The sequence below is a fragment of the Accipiter gentilis genome, chromosome 7, assembly GCF_929443795.1.
Source record: "Accipiter gentilis chromosome 7, bAccGen1.1, whole genome shotgun sequence".
Taxonomy (NCBI): domain Eukaryota; kingdom Metazoa; phylum Chordata; class Aves; order Accipitriformes; family Accipitridae; genus Astur; species Astur gentilis.
The window spans coordinates 6,290,801-6,311,953 of record NC_064886.1 but is presented as its reverse complement, the minus strand read 5'-3'; the positions used below and the strand labels follow the sequence as shown (position 1 = coordinate 6,311,953).

At 44.7% G+C, this 21,153-nt stretch overlaps 1 protein-coding gene across 2 annotated transcripts in view; it reads left to right on the top strand.

The window, feature by feature from the left end:
- The first annotated feature begins 2,609 nt into the window (after positions 1-2,609).
- The window catches only part of DGCR2 (DiGeorge syndrome critical region gene 2), a 50,386-nt gene continuing 31,842 nt past the window's right edge, over positions 2,610-21,153 (top strand). Inside the window, exons 1-2 of one of the 2 annotated variants that reach the window (XM_049805200.1) lie at positions 2,610-2,991; positions 19,123-19,155. In XM_049805200.1, the coding sequence (XP_049661157.1) occupies positions 2,913-2,991; positions 19,123-19,155 (112 nt within the window). In that variant the 5' untranslated portion in view covers positions 2,610-2,912. The remainder of the gene's footprint in view (positions 2,992-19,122; positions 19,156-21,153) is intronic. The other variant, XM_049805202.1, reaches the window with a different exon arrangement.

Sequence of the window (21,153 nt, the reverse complement as noted above, 5' to 3'; positions counted from 1 at the left end):
GGGGAAATGGGTGCCTCTTACCCTTCACCTTTGTGCCGCTGTGTGGCTGGGCCATTTATTGCCTGTTTGCTCAAGGGTGCCGTGCGGGTTGCGGCACTCGCCTGGCACACGTGCGTGCTCCGGACCTGCCCCTGTTCAGAGCTGGTGGTGTGCTGTGGCGTGGGGAAACGAGGTCTGCCTTTTCTTGGGACAAAAACCAGGGGTAAGCAAAGCAGCCTGTGCCCTGCTCTCATGGTGGAGGCATCGTAGGGTATTCGTTTATACGTTATCACGTATGGTGTAATGCCTAGGCCCTGGATGTCGTGGGCTTGGGGTGGATAAGGAATGTCCTGGATTAGTTTGGGGTCGGCATGTGCGGCTGGGCTGCAGGAAGCCAGGCTGAGAACAGCCTCCCACTACGGTGTCCCTTGGGAGGAACGAAGCTGGGGAGTTGATGCTCGTGCCTTCGTGCTGGAGGATGTTGTCATGCTTCAGGTCCCCACGGACGCTCGGATCATGACAGTATTTGGCAGCACATGAGAGCTGGCAAAATGGGTTTTGGCCTAAATCTTCAGGCAGCCCCCTGCTGTTTGTGACGCACTCCAGCGGGTCCCCAAGCACACAACCCTGGCCACGCAGCCCTCCTGGGGCCCCGCAGGGCTCTCGGCTCCAGGTGATGGAACCACGGCTCACGCTTGCTGCTATGCCAGCTCCAGGGAGCAACTATTCCCAACTCTGGGCCGGCACCAATTTCCACTGTCATGTTAAACTTCACATTTAGGTTTGGAAAAAAGCATCTCCCCGATGCTGCTGACCCGAGCGCAGCAACAGCTCCTGCAGGGCTGGAGGTGGCAAGTGCCCAGCAAAACTCGCAAAAGCCCCTGTCCCTCTGCCTGCAGGTCGGCAGCTGGCACCTGGCCCGGGCAGTGGTTGAGGGGAAGCAGAAGCACTGTGAGAGCAGAAGGATCTTGTATATCCATCAACAACGCTCCTGAGAGAGGTTTGCTGCTGGATATGGCGAGTAATTGGTATTAACAGGGAAACAGGGCGTATGTAAGATTGGGTCAAAATGGTCCTTATTGGAATTTCAATGTTTTTTTTGAAAAATTAAATTTGTAGCATAAAAGTGGAAAACACGTTGTCGTAAACATTAAAAAAATATAAAAAATTCCCAGGTTTTGGCTTTGACTCTGAATAGGGTTTTACTGAAAAGCTGGAATTCCCTGCAGAGGAAAGTGCCGGCTCTCTGCTGACCCCAGCAGCCACCGTGGGTCAGCCGCTGTGCCCTGCCCCTGGCTGAGCCCGTGCCCCAGCACTGCCTGGACACCCCTGCTTTGCTTCCAATCATCAGAGGAAATTCCAGCTCAATTTGGGAAGTGGGTGTTGAAGGTAAAACTGCCTTTTGATCCCAAATGCCGCCTGGGCTAACCCCCAGCATCAGGAAAGTTGTGGCACAGGGGCCAATGCCTCCTCCCCAGGCTGGGCTCGCTGGTGGGGACAGTCACCACCCTACCTGGCCTGACGTGCAGAAACACCCAGGGTCAAATTCCTAAAGGCACCTGTCATTTGCAGGGCCATTAACAATGAGCCGCGCAATTAGTTTTCTTTATCCGTTTCCTCTCTGGCTGTGCCTGGGAACTGGGAATGCAGTGTTTCCAGGAGGTATGGAAACACAGGCCAGCTCCGGCACCGCTGTGGAGCTGGGAGCCGCCGCACCGGGGCCCTGGCTGCGGGGACGTCCCAGTGCCAGGTGCTGCTTGTCGGTGTCACCCCTGCAGGTGCGAAAACAGGGCCCGTGTCACCCCACGGTGGGCAGGCGGGAGCAGATTAATGAAGCGGGCAAACGATGGTCAACCTTGGAGCCCGCTGGGACTGGGAAACCCCAGCACCTTGTGCCTGCACCCTGGGGACAGGCAGGGTGACCGGGCTGGGAAGTCCCAGCAGCGGCAGGGAAAGGCCGTTGTAGTGGGGATGGAGGGGACTGGGAAAGGCCGTCCTAGGGGACAGAGGAGGCTGGTTGAGGCTGTTACGGAGGGGAAGGGGAAAGGCTGTCTGGTGGTGGTGGAGGTGAGCGGGAAAGGCCAGCCCAGCTGGGGACAGGGAGGGACGGAGGGGACTGCTGGAGGCCATCCTGGGGGGATGGAGTGAACTGGGCAAGGCCATCCTAGGGGGGCGGAGGGACTGGGGTTGTCACCCTGGCGAGGCAGAGGCTATCCTGGGGGAGATGGTGGTGGCTGGCGATGGCCACCCCGGGAGACAGAGGGGACCGGGGGGGAGCTCTCCCGGTGGGGACAGAGGGCACGGCTGGAGGCCATTCTGGGGGGGTGGAGGTGGCTGGCGATGGCCGCCCCGGGGGGGCGGAAGGGACTGGGCAAGGCCACCCCGGGGACGACGACAGAGGGGACCGGTGGGGGCCGCCCCGGGGGGCGGAGGCCGCCGGTGAACGCCACGTCCCGGCCGCCGCCGCCGCCCGCGCTCGACCCCCCGCGTCTCCTCGGCCCCAGCCCGTCCTCGTAGATGGGCGGGGCGTGTGCAGATACGGGCGCTCGGCCCCGCCCCCGCGCCGCCGATTGGCCGGGAGGCGCGCGGTGGGGAGGGGGGCGTGGCGGCGCGGGGTTGGAGGCGGGGGGAAAGGCGGCGGGGAGGTGCGGCCGCCATCTTGTGCGTCGCCGGAGCCAGGCGAGCGGCCCGCAGCGTGGCGCCGCCCGACCCCCGCGCTGCTCCCGCCGCCGCCGCCGCAGCCGCCGCAGCCAGGGCCGCTGGCTCCCGCCCCGGGGGCGGCGGCGGACGGGGGAGGGGAAGAGCTCCGTGCGGACGGGGGCCCCCCGCGGGCCCGGCGGCGGCCCCTCCTCCCGCTGTCTCCTCCCGCCGCTCCTCGCGTCCCTCCCCGCGGGTTTGTGGCGCTGCGCCGGGGGAGGATGAACGGAGGATAAATGGTGCCCAAGGCGGACAGCGGCACCTTCCTCCTCCTCTTCCTCCTGGTGCTGAGCATCACCGAGCCGCTGCGGCCAGGTAGGGGCGGCGGGGGCACAGAGGGAGGGAGGGAGGGAGGGCGGCGGCGGCGGCGGGGCCGGGGGTGCCGGTCCTCCCTCCTCAGCCTGCGGGCGGGTCGCGGGCCCGGAGCCGTGCGGGCGCGGGGGACGCCGGGGCTCCCCCCGGGGCGGGAGAGCGAGCGGCGGGCCCGGGCGAGAGCCGCCCGCGGGCGCGGGAGGCCGGCCGGGGTCGCCTCCGGTGAGCGGCGTCCCCGGGAGGTCGGCGCCGGGCGGGTGCGGAGGGGAGCCGGGGTCGTTCTCCTCCCGCCGGGGACGGGTCGCCGTGGCCCAAAGCCGGTCCCGGGCTCGGGGGATGGTTAGGGCTCAGCCGGCGGCGTCTCTGCCGCTTCTTTGTACTTTTAAAAAGAGATGGGACCTGGCTGATTTGGGGGGGGGGGGGGGAAGGTCGGTCCCCTGTGCCGGCTGCCTGGGTCTTGAGAGGACTGTGAGTTAGGGTGGAAAAAAAAAAAAAAATTTTGAAGTTTGCAAGCTTGGGTAGAAAACTACAAAACCCTACAGGTAATTAGCAATGGAAATGTGGCAGCATGACTAAGTTTTCAGGTGTTTCTTACTTACCCGCTTTTATGTTGCGGGCCTTGGGTGCCAACAAAACAAGAGAAAAAACTTGCTTTCAAAGTGCCATTTCACCATGCCAGAAAGAGGAAAAAACCCTGTTGCATCTCAGTTCGTATGTCATCTTCCTAGTTCTGTTTTTGCTGCTTCTAGGGAAATAATTTAGTGATGGAGTTTGTGTGGTAGCTGCCAGGCACGGTGCTTTAAAATGTTAAGATAATCAACTTTGGAGAAATGGTTGGTGTTTGCTGGTTGAAAACTATAGCTTTTCTAGATACATTGCTCGGTGGGGGTTTCTTTTTGGGTGTTGAACTTGCTTGGAGCTTGGCAGAGCCCTCGCGTATCTGGGGCTGCTCTTGCCAAAGAGCGTCAACAGCCAAAGCGCGAGGCTGCCTGGAGTGGCTTTGCAGGTTTGGAAACTGTCCTCCCATCGCACCGTGTGACTGCTCCTGGGTGATACTCACTCCTTTGTAAATAGGAGAGTAATGACGATGGTGTACTCTGAAATCCCCTTGTTCTTTCTCTTCAAAATAACTTTCATGACCCAGACTAATAAAACATAACAGTGTTAGTGAACTGTGTTTAAGCAAGTTCCTAGTACAGCTGAAACACAATTGGGTCAGTGTAGGCAATCTTACTGAAATAACTAACTTAGATGTTGAAACTGCTTTGTCTGCACCTTGTTTTGTTTTGGCTTGTTTTTTTGGCAGTGCAGTGTATATGTAGGGCTTATGATACACTCTTAAGTAGCCAAAAAAACCCCCAAACATGGAGTCGCAAACCTAGTATTATTACAGCTAGAGGCTTTTATGTGGGAGAAGATACTATGTAAAACTGATTTCAAGCAACTTCCTTTATAGCTGGCACCAAGTGCTACAGACAGCTGAATTCCTGGTTGAAAAGGTTCAGCAGAGATTAGCTGTCTGTGTACTTTGACAGGTGGGTAGATTTGGCGCTGAACTCTTTTGGTGTTAAGCATTGTAGCCTCCTAGAAATTAGAAAATGGCATTTTCCGTATTGTGTCGGAACATTTATTGCTCCAGTTTGGTGTCAGATCTCCGTCAGCAGCTGGTGCTTGATGGACAAAGACAATTTTTTCACTGAGGTTTGGGTCTTTAAGGCAAATTAATTTTTTTTCACTGGTGCTCCAATGTTCTTTAGAGATTTTTGTGGTGCTGTACCCACGCTGGCAGAAGCATCCTTCTTGCGAACAAACCCTAGCTCTCATCTGCGCAGGTTATACACCACTGGTTTTGAAACTTGTAGCATTAGGATTCCTCTATGGCAACTCTATATGCATCCCTTGAATTTTGCTTGAACCATATGTATTCCTGAACATAATGTGAGGGAATCCAGCTGGATGTAATGTTGCAGCTGGAATTCCTTGCTGTATGAGGAATTTCTGAATTCCATTTGGAATACACTCATCCATCCTGTTTACTTGGAGGCTCCAGATGAGTGTGGTGGTTGAGCTGTCCATGGTGATGCCTCTCCTTCCTCCTCAGAAGAGAGCCCATCGCTTCAGGGTGGCCTCGCATCTTTTTGCCAATGTCGTTTGCTTTTTAGCTTGCGTCGTTTAATATCTTGAATCTACTGTCTCAAATGGATCATATATTTAGTAGATTAAGCAGTATACGGTTTGATCCTGAAACAAAAGGTGCAAATAGGAAAATCTGGTTCATGCAAGTACAGAAGATGTACAGAACTGAATTTATCATTTTAATCAATGGTGAAGAAGTCTCTCTTGTCTTTTTTGGGGAGGTGCATGGATTTCCTCAGAAAGAGAAGAGTATTTGGACTTAGAATTTATTTTCCTGGTGGTGTTTGGTTTTCTTTTTGCTTCTTTAAACCTGTGTATTGTAGCAACTGTCTTATTGGATTAGGAAGGATGCCTGCAGCTTGCTTAGCTTAAATCTGTACTTGGAGCTATCAAATGAGTGCTGCAGAGTGATGGGAGGTTTTATGTACTCTGAGATGAATGTGTAGTCCCTTCACAATTCAGTCCCAGCGAATCAGGCACCTCTTTGTACTTCCATGTTAATTTGACACTAGCTTTGTATCCATGTTCTTGCTGTGCTCTTCAGATAAATAAAACCTTCTTTTAAGCCTCCTCAACTGTAGTATCTTTTCAGGCTATCTGAAAGGCCGTGATTTTACGTGGACCTATTCCTTCTGCATTTAGGGTGAGATGGATTTTAGTAAATTAGGAGAGAAATTAATTAAAATTTCCTTTTTTTCCCCCCGATGTTTTTGTCTTGCTTATACAAGTCTGTTTTACGCTACTGCCACCACTAACAGCATCAGGTATGTCCAACATACCACGACATCAGCCCTAGCTGTGGGAGATTTGGGTTTCCTGAAGGTACTGTGGGCAGTTAGATTTTTTTTTTCTGAGCCTGTGGGTTTTTAATGGTAACTTTGTGCCGTTGAGAATCTCTGCTTGAATTTTTTCGTCCCAGTGTTTCCCTCTTGCCCTTTCTAATGGTTTTGACCATAAGCTGCTTGTTCGGACTAGTTGCCTACTTTATAATATATTGTTGAAAGAGTTCTCTTTTTTTTTTTTAAAGTAGGGCATTTCTCCTTGAGTTGTGTAACTCATTATGTGTTTGGAAGCTGCTAATGTGAATTGAAGCTGAATGTGTTGGACTTTTCCAAATGTGTGTACAGTGAAGGACTAACTTAATATTTCCTTTAAACACTTACTGAATTGATTATATCTGGTGTTCAGACACTTGTTTTGGGGGATATTTACCACAGTAGGGTTTGGCTTAATAATATCTTTTCCGGGACAACTCAAAACATCTGCTTCAGGTTATCTGACTAGCTGGCTGAGAGCTGTTGTCTTTATGTGAAGAAATATTTCAGTGGTGTGTGAACTGAGTCACAATAAACTGTACTGGTGCTAGCTTGGATTTAGATTGAGTTTCTCAACACTAGTGCATTTCTGTAGGTTGCTGAAAGAGCATCAGAGATGTAAATTGTTATGAATTCAGTTTTGCAGCACAGTTTGAGAATATGTAAGAAGTTCCTGTTTCTGTTAATGTCCCATTGCACAATCGAAAAGCAAAGGTTTTGGTGTCTTTATGTAATATTGGCAAGTTAGACAGTCTGGAACGATCAGGATGACATGTTTCAGAATAGTGTTTAGAGGATTAATTAAGATCATCGTCACTAAAGACAATAACACATTTTTATATTTCTCTAACAAGATACTGCTGCTTGCTAATGGAAAACACTTAAACATGGTCAGGCTTTATATTGGATTTTGTAATAGTGGTTTAGTACAGAGCCTTGTGAATGTAGGTCATCGGGCTTTCTTATTAGAGCATTTGCCAGACAGCTAAAAGCCAATTGAGTTCTCATTCTTGCAGCTTTTCTTCTCCACTTCAAAGCTAGCTAGAGGAAGTAATTTTATTACACAAGTTCTGTTTTTAAAAATTTTGCGCAACTTGCCTAAATGGCAATGCTTAGAAAGTCTTGCCAGTGCAAGTGGTGTAACTGAAAAGCCCCACAACTTTAGCTTAAAGTTTGAACTTTTCATGTGCTTTGGTGCGTGCTTATACACAGTTGGTGGTTATGCTCTTACTGGTGGGGTGTTGGTATCTTGACACAATATAATTGGCAAGTGTGTTTAAATTGCTAACTCTTTTTTGTCACTTAGTAAAAAGTTGTAGGTCTTAAATGCAAGGCAGAACTCCTTAGAGAAGTCGTCTAAACAAATCCACAGTCAACATCATTTCAAGGTGATCCACTTGTGTGCTGTGACTGAATGTGTCTGGTTTTGGCTAGTTGAATTGTATCGGTTAATTCAATCGGAGACCCAAATATATCAGTCATAAAATGTGACCTGGCCTCAGTCATAAAATGTGACCTGGCCCCAGCATTCCTCTGCTTTAATGGGAGCTTGTTGGTAGGCAAATAGTAGCCCTTATTTTGCTTTTTGTTCACTGTCTTTGCCTTAGCGAGAGCTGTGGCGAGTAATATTTATTCGTTTCCATGTCGTTGCTAACTACAGCTAAATTCTCAAGTGAGGGCTTCTAGGTGCGAGGGGCAGGAGGGTTTTTATCACACCTCCTCATTTAGTTTTGCTGCAAGTAGGGCTGGGCTGTCTTCCAGTCTTATGTTCCCCCCCCTTATCCCCTTACTTCCTAATCTACTGGTTTTAGGGTGTGGGTTTTTTTTCCTTCCTACCGTTACATGTTAGTGTGCTCTTTTCCTGGTGCTCCTGACCTCTGCTGTTTGCTGTTGTTAGGCGCTGTAAAGTGAGGCTGATGGATTTGAAAAGGCTTTCTTGTGGCTGCTATCAGTGTAGCAGAGAGACAAGGCAGAAGGTATCAGACCTTATTAGCACGTCTGATACTTTAAGACTCGTAATTCCTGACGTTAATTATAAGGCAAAATTTTTAAGGTGCGAGTGGGTTTGCTACTAGCTGTAGCTACAAAGTAAAGGAGAAGGAGTCGGTAGGCAGAGGGCTGTTTGCATGCATTGCTCTGGTTCCAAGAAGTAATAAAACAGAAGGGGAACTTGGGGGTTTGCAAACATGTGACTTCTATGTCCCCATGGTAGTTTTGGGAATAGAGGAAGATTAGGCCAGAACAGCAGAAGTGATGGAGAAGAGAGCACTGCTGCAGCCTCTCTAGTGGGAGAGGGCAGCTGTGGAAGTGCTGCTTCTTTCTCAGTAGTCAGGGGGAAAGGCACAGCTAGCTTGAAGAGAGAAGAATTTTAGATACTAGGTATGAGAGATGTAAAAGCCCCAGTGAATGTCAGAAAACCAGCCAAGACTTCAATGAATTATTCTGTCCTCTGGAATTAATATTGTTAAGGCTGGTTTTGATGTTCAATTGTAATGCAAGAGCAGTAACTACCTCTACAGGCCATCTTTGGTTAATGCCTGGGTCTCTGGGTTTTTACATGGTGATTTCTTGCAACTTTTATAAGGTCTCATTTCATCCTGTGGGATGCATATAAATAACTTCTTTCGTGATTAGCAGAGCTTCCTGTTGTGCTCGCGTGCGTCGCACTGCGCAGAGCCTGCGTACCCTGAATTGAACTTCTGGTGCCTGAAGTGTGGTCAGAGCAGAACCTGGAAACAGCTCGGCATCGCCACCCCTGCCCTTCAGGGGTTAACGTGGGTGCTCGAGTTTGTTTTGTATTTTAAAACAAAATAAGTGTGTGAGGGGTTCTTGCACTGATAGCCCAAACAGGGAAGTCCTTGAGATAGAAAAGAAACGGATCACGGCTAATGGCAGGCTTGATGAGAGGCTCTGCTGATCTTTGCCTCTGTGTGATCTCAAGGGCTAACCTGTGATGGGAAAAGGCTTGTTAATCTTTTGTTCTGTGTGGACTGATAGAAAGTTATGGCTAGAAGGGGTACTAAGAGATGGGGTTGTCCATCTTCCTCTCCCAAAACAAAATCTGGTAAACCCAGGCAATTCCTGAAGGATATTTGTCTAGCACATTTTTAATGATTTCCTGTGATACAGACTCCAAACACCAGATTCTTTTAGTAAGTCTAGTTGCCAGTCTGTTGCTTGTTCTGCAGTTGCAGCCTGTTATTCCTGTCTAAATACAGTGTTGTGCACGTGTCCTTCCTGTGCTCCAGTTTTAAAGAACAGATTGACAGTTTCCCAAAACCATTAAGGTGCCAGGACCCACCACTTTTTCAGCAGCAGTAAGTGTGGTGAGTGCCTGGCAATGCCTGTTCTTTCCTGACATTCTATTCTCTGGAAGGGTTTCTGTACCATTCAAGATCCCTGCATGGCAGGCTCTCACACCTTTGCGTTGTACTTCCAGTGGTGGTTTTGTAGAGGACCTATTGAGTTGAGGAGAAATCACAGATCATTTGATGAAGTCATTGATCAGCTGTAGCAGAACTCTACCAACCTGAGTTGCTTAAAAATGTGAGTTTGGGCTTAACCTTTAATCCACATTCCCCAAACTGTGAAATCCTCTGGCATCTTGTGGTTTCCTATGAAATTTTTTATTTTGTCTTTGTATTAAAGAGTCAGCCTGCGAATTCTGAGTTTGATGAACAGCATTTTAATGGTATTTGCTATATGGAACTCCTAAGGAACTTATTAGTGTTTGATGCCTACCATTTAGATTATTTAGAAATACCATTTTAAGTTTAATGGAAATTGATAGTTGCCTCATTAACTATAGCTAAACGAAATAACATTCAACTTCCTAGTTAATTAAAACTGGTTGATCTAACCATTATATTTAGCTTCTGTTCTGTTTATTGATTAGCGCTTGACGATTGTCGGCCAGCTCAGTGGGTGGGAAATGTAGAATTGGCTTTTGGTGACTGATCTTAGGACATTCCCTGCTCTCTTGTCCTTTAATTTACTGTTTCTTCTTTGTCATATTTTCATTTGTGTAACTTCTTTCCTGTGTTGTCTTGTCTTTCTTATACCTCATCTGCTGTGCTTCCTCATACCTTTCCCACTATGAGACCAGTTACTTGGGGTACCCAGTGAAATTATTTGGGAACTAAAGCTAGTAGAAAAATGGGATTAAGTGCTGTTTCTGGTAGCCCAACACTGGGTGTTCTGGGCTGGCTGCAACTGTGTTTTCTTGAGGGAGCTTCAGATGTCACTGTGAAATGCTGAAGCCCCCATCCGTCTGTGTGTTGACACTCAATCTGCATTGCGGAGTGGGCAATAGCACAGCAGCGGAGGTTTGAACGGTGTGAGTGAAGCCCTTTAGATCTCTATGGAGGGAGGTCAGCTCCAGCCTGGACTGTGGCTCTCCCAGTCCAGCTCTGCCCTCAGGTCTCTGTGGGCAGATAGATGGGGTGATGCAAGGGTAGGTATCAAGCATCGTCTTTGCATGAGTGAGAAGAATTTTACACGAAACTGAGTTAGTGTTGCCCTTCAGTATCTGTATGTTTTGTCTGTGCTAATATTTAGCAATTTAAATAAAAAGGTTTCTTCTGACTTTAACATGTCTTCTATACATTTTAAAAGAAAACAGTATTTCGGCTTCTAGCACCTGCTTGGTTTGAGTTTGTGCCCAGGTAGCATTTTGCCTTGTGTATGCTAAACTTCTAAAACACGTTACAACTACTTTTAATCTAGGGATGGTCAAAACTGCATTTGTGTTTTCTCTCTGAATTTATGAAATTATTTGTTATGCTTAAATTACTCCTTGCTGATTAAAATATAGGAATATAAATGTACCCTATTAAGGAGGTCTTGGAAAAACCTTTATGAAAAATCGGGGGTCTTGCAGGACTGAGATCCAAGTGCAAAGACTGAATCAGAAGTATCGTCTCCCTTCAATTCTGGTAGTAAGCAGATTGGAGAGAAATGGTTCGAGGATGTTATAGTATATGAGTGCTTGTTTGTGACTTTCTGAGCAATAATGGAGTTGACTATGACTTCTCTATTGATGTAACAGCTAAAAAATGGCAAAGATCAAGTTTCATGGCATAGTACCTGACTAGAAGCTTGTTGAAGAGCTGAAGAGCACTGATGGTACTTAAGCTGTTAGGTGTGGGGAATGAGAAAACTACTCTTAAAGGGTTAAGTGGCTTTTTATAAATGGGTTGGACTTCTATTTGCTGACTTCTGATAGAACTATTAAACTTAGGGTTTGATATATGAAATTCCTGTTCAGGTGTTTGGAAGAAGAAAGCACAGTATCTCGTACCATGCGAACAAACGCAGCAGTAACTAATATTGGCTGCATTCCTGCCATATTCGACTTCAGTTGAGCGGGGGAATGCTATTCAAAGCATGAGCCATTTGCTCCGGTACATGGAAGCCACTGCACTAGCTACTGTGCAAAGGATAGAATGAGTTTTCCATATTCGAGGTCAGAATATTTCTGTGTATCAAATTTTTGCTTTTAAGTGTTCTTTCTAGCTGCTTGCTCATAAAGTCTTGTACAAGATGTGAAGAAAAAAATTGAAACAGGAGCAAAAGCTTTTTTTAGTGTGACCTGCATTTGAATAGTGCTCATGTGCAGGTTTCCTGTCTCCCTGAATTGTTAGATTCTTGTTTAAGACCATGACCTTCCTTAGGGCCCTGTAGAGCGCTACTTCCATGTTCATTTGGTTTTGAAATTAAGAAATGGCATTAGTTTTTGGAGAGTGGAGTGGTTAGAAATGTCTGATTTTCATAGGTGGGGTTTTGTCACCTGTTTGGCATTAAAGACTATTGCAGTTCCTTGTGTTTTAATTCAGCAAGGTGTTCTAAATACATATTTTGCCTTAAATTATGTGTTTCCATTAGATTTGTTTGGATTGCTCATGTGCTGAAAGTTTAAGGATATGATTAAATACTATTGAACCCTGTACTAGGGGTGAAAAAAAGAAGATACTAACTTTTTTGTTTTCCTGTAAAGTAGGAACATGTGTTGTCTTGTTGAAAGTAAATGAGCTTGCTAACTAATACTGCTGAAATCTGGCAATTCCTACTTTCAATTTAATGGTGGCTACAAATTAGCTGTGATTGCTCTGACAGTTCTTGAATTGCTGTTATCGTGTTTCATCTGAATACTCTTCTTGTTGAAACCTGATCTAAAGAAAATACTAATACAGTTCATGTAAAACTTTGAATTTAAATTTTTCTTTCCTCTGTGGAAAACTCTGATCTCTATAGAGTACTTGTTGATTTTTAGCTTTTTTTTTTTACACCTACAGTTTATTTAGTCAAAGGGACTACAGCTTCTTTCCCTGGTGATCCTTCTTAAGTGAAAACTGTTTTGCATAGGAGCAAATACTGGTCCAAACTGACTTGATAGGATGTGTACTTTTCTAATCCTGAGAATATAGTTGGTTGGAAGAGGATAAGAACTGTCTCGCATGCTTAGATTTTTTTTTTAGGGTAATTTTGGGTAGGCAGCTACCAGGTAATAGCTTAAGATACAGAAGTACTTTCTAGATTACTTTTATCAGTAGTTTCTCTGGATCGCCTTTTAGAGGCTTTCCAACAAGCAGCTTGTGCAGAGACTGTCAGAAATTGAAAAAAAGAAATGTTCCTGGTATTCAAATACTTCTGATTACCAGACTGGTCCTTCTATGGTTGCTGGCACCACTGTGTAGTTCTGAACATCCCAGAGGTGACTCTGAAATGTGCTGGAGATAGTTTCGGTGAAGGACCAGTGCAGATACCTGCACCTCTTTCCTTCCAGGAGGTAATGCTGAAAACTTGTGAAGACAGAGCTGAGAACCAGATGCTTTTTCCTTGTTCAGAATGTCCCCAGCTTTGTGAAGACCTGCAAATGAGCAAGGAGAGTTTGTGTACATTATTATGGTGTTTTAGAGTATTTAGAAGCAATGGAGTATGGAGTATGAGGATCATGTCGTAAAAGCTGTGTTTAGAAGAAGGTAAAGGTCTGAGGTGACAATTGAGGATGGAATCTGGAAGCAGCTAAGCTGAGGTACCTAGGTAGTTTTAGTATTTGTGGTGTATGTGGGATAGTCCACCTGTCCTGAGCTGGGAATATGGATTGTAGGGGAGAAAGTACTGTTTGTGATGGTGCTCTTTTCTGGACAGCACTGATGACTTGCTGAGTATTTCACTACTGATGTCATTCTTAATGGACTTTTTCTCTGTTGCTGCATTTGTTGGGAGAATTAATATGTTGTGTGCATGACTGTATTTAAATTCTGTGTGAGGAATAGTGCTATTTTCTTAGCACCCATGAGCGTGTTTTGTAAGTAGTGGGGTTTAATGAAACCTGGACTCCAATGGGCTTGTCTCCTATGTCCCTATACTTCTTCTGCTGTAGTACCCTTGTCTGACACTTAATAAGGCTTAATGTCTTCCCCATGTCCCCTCTGTCTGTCCACAATACGTCCTCTGGCACAAGGAAGCTGGGAGTGCTGCAGGGTCTCGTGTAAGGGTTCAGTTACCCCAGTTCACCATTTCACTGCCAGCTGGGAAGCCACCCCACCGTGGTGACGGCACGATGTACGGATGTGCTGGCAGGTTGGCAACTGCTGAACGGTGGAAACCACACTGGGGTTTCCTGCCCTCTGAAGTTCAAGGCAGTCATCGTTTCCTTCCCTTATGCTGGCTCTAGGCGTTCCAAAGCTTGTACTGCACACTCTATTTTTCTGGTCTTCTTTCTCAAGCTTGCTTGAAATCGTTTAGTGAATTTAATCATGAGGTGTGATTCGCACTTTCACTGATCCACTTACTGATCCGGCTTTCTCTAGGGGAAGGGCCAACAATTTGGTGCTGCACAGGTTTAGGTCACTTGTCACTGTTGTACTAAAACACTTGGGTCCCACCTAAGACTGTACAAAATATATCAAGTCCTGAAGAAGGTTGTTGGTATAGAGGAACTGTAGGCATTAATTTTGAGCCATATTAAAGGGTTCTTGAGTACCCACGGCTTTGGTTTTGTTTGTACTGAGTGCTCTTTGTGACAGTGCTGTATTTTGCTTTTCCCTTCTGCCTATTTACTTGCTATCATAATACAACAGTTTCGTAGGGGGGAAAAAAGCAAGCCTGTTGCTTAGCTGGTATCCTCACTGCTATGAAAATAAACTATTTTTCGGTCTGGAATGGTGCATTGCCTAATTCACAGCATTTTTTCAGCTTAGTTCAAGGAGCAATGTTTTTTTTCTGTTTGGTTTTAGCAGTACTGGGGAATTGGGAAATACATATTTTCTGTTTTGGTCTTAGAACTAAGTGTCCACATTCACAAAACACAAAGTCTGTATTTTCTACGTTTTGGGAAATCATAGCCAGGGTCCCCATTGAAGAAGCTCTGATGTTGTTGCTTTGGCTGAATGCCGGGTCTCTTGTGCTGCTGTAGCTAGCTTTTTGTTGTTGTTGTTTTGATTTTTCTTTTTTTATCCTTACTGGCATTGAGTCTGCCCTCCAGACAAAGAACAGACAATGAATTGCAGTGAATGACACTTGTGAGCAGGGAGAAACTGGGTCAGTTCCAAGCTCGTGCAGTGTGTAGGTATAATATCAATATGAGGGGGGTGAGGGGAAGGAGGCCGCTACTGTTCCTTACCATGCTGTAAAAATCTCTTGATGGATGTTAGGGTCATCTAGCATAACTTACTATGACAGAACACTGAGTAATACAGAATGTTCATTAGAGTTATTCATTAAGGATTTACAGTTTTCAGCTGGAGTGCTGTCACAATTTTAATTACTTCATGAAACTGCATGCTGAGGTCACGCAGAAAATGCCGATGCTTCTAACATGTATTACTTATTTTTGGAACTGATGTGTTCCTACTAAATGGGATTATAACTTCAGAATCTCCAATTTTCAGGAGCTGGAATTAAATTTGAGAATAGGTGTTTGGCTGTGCGCATAGCATGGCACCCTTATATTTTCCTGGGCTCGCTGCTCTGTGCTGTTGTGCTTTCCTACCCTCCTGCACGTACTCCGGCCATGATGAACCAAAGCTACATGACCTAAGGATCGTGCTTAGGCACGTTTTCAGTAGCACAGATGAACATCTGAACATTGTATCTGCTGCGGAACTGAACATGAAAATGGAGCACTCTGTTCTTCTATAGCTTTTTAATTCTTATGTATGGTTTTAATTTTAATTATTCTATAGGCTTTTAATTTGAAAAACAGTCAACAGAACCTATTTTATTGAGAAACTTTAATAAACTTCATCTATGGATTGGATAACTGTCTGGTGTCAAATTGAGTTTCACAAATAGTTTTCTTCTCTGAAAATAAGGTGGTGTTATCACAGTCTGTTTTTCTCTGACTGTGGCTTTGTTATAAAGTACTCTATGTACTCACGCTACTACGCTGAATGCAATGATGGGTGGGGTGAGGATAAATTTGAAAACATGTAATGGAAGCAAGGTTCACCAAGTGACATAAGGAAATCTGCTGGGAGGTGAATGGATAGTCAGTGCTTCTCCGAGATCTGGAGCTGAGGGGAAATACCATTTAGGTATGGCTTCACTTGCCTGAGAGTAGAGCCTTTGTGTGGGATTGGTGATACCTCAAAGACAAGTTAAAAACAAGAAAACCTGTTCAAAGACAGCGTCAGAATATCCTCAAATGTGGTTTGTAGTCAGCTTCTCTGTCACTGAAAGCTGTTCAGCAACTGACTTCTGGCCACCACGAGCAGAGGCCGGGCAGGACTGCCATGCTCTTTACAAGCTGGCATATTTTCAGGAGTTTTGTGTGAGAGACGGTACCTGCTCCAGTGAACTTCACCTGTGGACTTGAGAGAAGTCCCAAGTTATGAAAACTGCTTTTCAAGTGCAGAGGACTAGCGTAAGAACAGTTTTGCCACATATCTGCTGGGGATTAAATGAAGAAAACCACTGTGGTATTGCTGTATTGGGAATATTAAGAATATTTTAAAATTTCTGTTACTTCAGTAAATACCAGTCCAGAGAAACACTGGTTGTGTTATGCTTCCTCTTGAGCATAAATACTAGATATGGAGCTGTATGTGGTTTTGTGATGATGATGGGTGTGGTGTTCCTTTTGTTGTTGTTTTGTTTCTGATACTTGTTTGCAGGCATTTGTTGAGCACTGGTGTTGAGCAAAATCTCCAGGAGCTAAGGACTGAGGGGTTTAGGCTTCTTGCTGAAGATGCTAAAATCTGGTCATGCTCGTACAGTTTAGGATGTGTCAGGTTATATAGAAACTGTGATATAAGAAAAAAGCAATTTTCAATTTTAGTGAACTTATTCTTAAATATGTTAAAATATGAAATGATAGTGCAACATGTAGGTACAGGTCTTAAGTATGTATGTTTAGTATTATAAGACTGACCTGTTGGACAAGTTAAAATCTGAATAAGAAGAGTTACTGGCCTAAGCACTCGTAGTTAGAGTTTTTCTTAATGCTTAATCAGCTTTTGATAGCTGTAAATTGCCTCTTGAAATCTGTACATAGTATTCTCCTACAGGTTGGTTCATCTGGTTTGGGACAATGAGTGACTTACACTGAGAAAGCAGGAATTATTTTTGTCTTTTGTTTTCCTTCAGTCTGTAAATAAAAATGGTGCCAGAGGATCTACCAGGTCCAACCTTGAGACGTGTGACCAAAATAAGCAAAATACACGAGGTACACACAAAACTTCCATTGTTCGTTAAAAGCTTACGTACAAAACTAAACCATGTACTTTGAGCTTATCTTTTCCAATACATACATTTCAGAGTAATAGCTTATAATTGAAAAAAACATTAAATGCTGGGTTTGTACGTTTAATCAAATTTCAATTTCCATACAAATGAAGCTCAGCAGACAAGAACAAACAATTAGTATAGCAAATGAAAAGTGCCATTTCTTTGTATTAAAAACTGAAATAGATTTAAATCTATATTTGCTATGTAAACACTAAAATCTAACATCGATCCATAGTCTTGGCTACCAAAGGAGTATCTTAATGGTGTCAGATTTTACTGACTGGTGAATCTCTTAATAAAGAGAAATTAAGTCATTGCAACTAGAAGAACACAAACTTTCATAATCAGTGATTGCAGTCACTGAGTTTAATCGCTGTATCAAAGCACTCTCCTGAATTGAGACTTATTATTTTGGAGGCTTTAGTTTAGGGCTCTGGCTTCTCATCTGTACCTCTTAAATTGTCAATTACCAAGACATCAAGGTGTTTGTATTAGGAACATGTGGTTTATACAGGGAATCTTCTTTCTGTATGTCAGGGATACACTTCTGCTTTAGGAGAGATTTGGCTTTCTAGCGTTCCTTTTTCCACTGGTTCCTGTAATGGTAGACTTCAGTGTCTTGAACATATAAGGTTGAAATTTAGTTTTTGAAAACTTTGATGTGTTCACCTAATGCATTACAGGAGATATTTATTATGTACCTGAGGCTGGGCCTGTGGCATTTTTGTTGGCTGTAGCATTTTTTCAGGCTGATTTCCTTTTATAGCTCTGTGTTGAATTGAAGGAGGATAAATAATCCTGTGAAGACACTATCAAAGCATTCTCATTTACCCACCAGCTTATCTTTGCAGAAGTGTTTTGATGAGTAAATAGTGCTTGTATACTAGAAGGGTGTTTTTTTGAGGTCCATGGGCAGTTGGCTTCTGTTACTTGGCGGAAATTTTTACAGCTTGCTGGCTTTTGATCATTTCTGAGAGCTATTTCCACCCCTGCTGCTTCTCTTACCCCTGTGGTGGTGTGACCTGGTACAGCTTTTTGTGGGTCAGAGCTGTGACTTCGGTCAGTAATCAAGCTTTTCTTATGGTATGGAGGTGAAGGTCCCAGCTCTGTTCACAGGGCAGTTCTGGTAGCACAGGGTTGAAACTAGCTCTTCTGCCTCTGGGGAGATGTGTGTAATCCTAGCATATCAGAAAATGTCTTCTATTAGAGCTAATATTTAAAAAATAAAACACATCTAGCTTCATTGGCAGACAACTATTATGAGGCCCCAATTCCACATTAATTGATGCTGGATCTCTACAACTGTATTTCTGCTGAAATTAGTTGGAGCATGCGATCTTTCTGGTTGCAGGGGACAAACCATAGTTGGTCTGACTTAATGTAGACAGACAATAGCTTAATTTGATCTGAAGCTTGCTGGTTTGAAGCCAACTGATCAAATGCATTCAGGAAACTGAACTAGCAAGGTGAACTTGGATTGAATCAGCACTTTGTCTCATGTGCCTATTACAGTCTTGACTTGATATTGGAAGCTCTAAAATGAGACTGACTGTTGAAAAGTAGTCTCAGATACTCAGGATATAGATCTTCCTTGCCTTTCAAATAAAACAATTACTTTGAGTAACTAATTATCCCTTATCTTTTGAATAACAAAGGAGAAGATGAATAAGAAATTAGTTCCAGTTTAAATGCAAGCAGGAGGTGTCCTAGTCCACGAAAGACTTAAAAGGAAGCAGAAAATGCAGGTTGCAGGTAGTGTAATGCCCAGGACAGCACACTGACCAAGTGGGCATCTGCAGGGGGATGGATGCACTGTGGCTTCCCAGCGCTCAGGCTCCAGAAGGAAAACGTTCTCAATTACATGGAAAGATTATATGAGATGATTAAACCTGAAAGGGCTTCCTGGATTGTTTTGTAATGGCAAAAAGGTGTTTGTTTTATGAAATGTGAAACTGGCTGGAAATTAAAGTGGGGGGGTGTGTGTGTGTGCATTTTATTCATCTGTCATGAAGTCCTTCCTGTGGATAATGCTTCTTGTAAATGTCTATTTTGAGAACTTAGCAGAAAATCTGGAAATTAGTGTGCTGTAAAGGAAATTTTAAAAGCTGGTTGAGCCCTATGTTGAAATATGTGATGAGTGCTGTGAAACACCTGGTGTTCAACGTGTAATTGGGAAAATCTTTAGAACAAAAGCTTTCTGTAAGAGTGTAAGCAACCACCTTGAAAACTTAGTTTTTCCCTGTATGAAAGCTAGATTTTTCTATTAATCAAAAATCTTGTCTGTTTTATCACTGGCTGACTTAGAAAAATATTTGGCAGCTCAAGAAGATGAAGACTTCTTGCTTATATGGCACTGTTTAAATTTATAAATAATCTTGCCTGTTATTTCTGGTGTTTGATTAATTAAGTTTCCAACTGTTTTGTAAGTTTTCTTTTAAATTTCAAATTACAGGTCCGCGACTAGCTTTGGCAAGACTTCTTTCAGGTGAGTGACTTGTGGGCAGGTTATATTACCAATTTGCTGGGACACATTATTAGGTATTGGGTTTTTTAGCCTTCGCTTGCCAGTAAGTTTTATCTTGGGTTCTGTATTAAGCTTGTAGAACTGATACATGGTCTGAACCTGATTTCAGTTTTTCACCTCCTCTTTTTATATAAAGGTAAGGAGTTTCTTGCTCCCTCTGGCCAATTTGTAGCTCTTAATAAACTGTTGCTAGAGAGAATGGGTGAAGGGTTACCAGAGAATACATTATTATTAATTGTTGATCTTTCTGAAAGACAAATGTTTGTTCGGGTAGGGGTGTGCTGGTGAACCAGCAGGTTGCTTGGGTTTTAGTGAAGAAACAGTGGTGGTGTGTGAAAGCGTGGAAGCGCAGTCAGGACAGCTGACTTCTGCTCATAGGCTCACCTTCTCTGTAGCCTTTGGCAAGCTATGTAATTTTTCTGTACTTCGCTGTAACCACTGGCAGAAGGATGTGGTGGTTGGCAAGATTGTTGAGGGTTAACGTTGTAGAAGTGCTTTGAGACAGTAAAGTGAAGAGATTGTATAATGACACCTCGCTGCTTTAAGTGTTTTCACGGTCTCACGCTGCTTGAACTTTGTGATGTCTTCTAAGTTTATACTATGTATAGTGCAAAAACTACAATCACTGCTGTTTCCAGTGTTTTACTTGCCTCCCTTCTTCCCAGCAAATGCCAGATGAATTTAATTGCTCTAAAATGAAATTTTAGTGTACTAAATTTTGTGCTGTGGCATACCAAAGACTGCATCTGATCCCTAGAATAAAAAGAAGCCTTCTATGTTAGAATTTCATATGTGAATCGTAATACTGCTGATGTGACTTGTCACGTCGTACGTGAATGCTGGAGGTGGTTGCGTTTCCATTTTTTCCACTTCTAGGCAGTTGTTGATGCTGTTAGCTAATGTTGTATTGGTGCCTCTGCTGCAACAGCTGCTTGCTTGTAGCTGAACTTGTGCCATTACATATTTTCTAACAACTTTGAAAATACAAAATGTTTCTGCTTTAACAGCTGGTGGAAAAATGTGTTTTTAGTGCTTCTAGGCGGTGAAGTTTAAGATACTTTCTTTCTTCCTCATCCTTTCTTGTTGTGAGTTTACCATCAAGTGCTGTGAACAGTGCGGGATATCTGGCTTTGGGTACAGAAGTGGGACTGGTATTTTTTAAACTTTGCTATTCTTTTGAAGAACTGGAAATCTTGTATGGGTGAAGAGAGAGTTTTTATTTAGCATGCTCCTAGAAAGTAAGAAGTTTGAGTGTGTGTTAAGTACTTACATGTCGGGAAAGATGGATGGTTACTTTGTGTTGTACAGTTGTTTGCTAGTGCTCCTATGTCTTCATGAATTGTGTTCTGCTGCTGGCAGCATGACTTGCCTTTTCTGCGGTAAGGAGATAGGCTTGAAATGTTTTCATTTTTCTGCTGTTTTGACTTAAAATAGGCTACTGAAATGAAACGCCTGATTGGGTTGCGGAGACTAGCACCTGTCCTGTGCATCCTAGCCTCTCCCAAATTTCTCTGCTCCTCGCCGGAGTTATCCCACAGGTTCATTATAGGCCTCCATCTGTTTTTATGTATGTATTTTCTCTTTGAAGGCAGCTGCCCTGGCCAGCTGATGCGCTCTGCTGCGGGAGTCTCGACCCCGGCGCGCAGGGCTGAGTGGGGCACAGGGGGCCGAGGGGATGGTGTCGGCGGGCGGCCCTTGTGCTCGGCTGGGTGCTGCGGGGCCGGGCTGAGCTGCCCACCCACTGCCCCGTCTCGTCCGGATGACGGCCCGCTGGTGTGCATCTGGTGGGGCCTTCATGGAAATTCGTTTCCGAAAGAACCAGTCTTAAGCATCGGTCCTCAAGGAGGCCATCGGGTATGTTCAAACCCACCCTGAGCACAAGTGAGAGAGGTGGTTAGATTTTCTCAGATGATTGCATCTGGTTTCTCTTTGTGCTAAACTGCAGTAGGCAGCACGTAG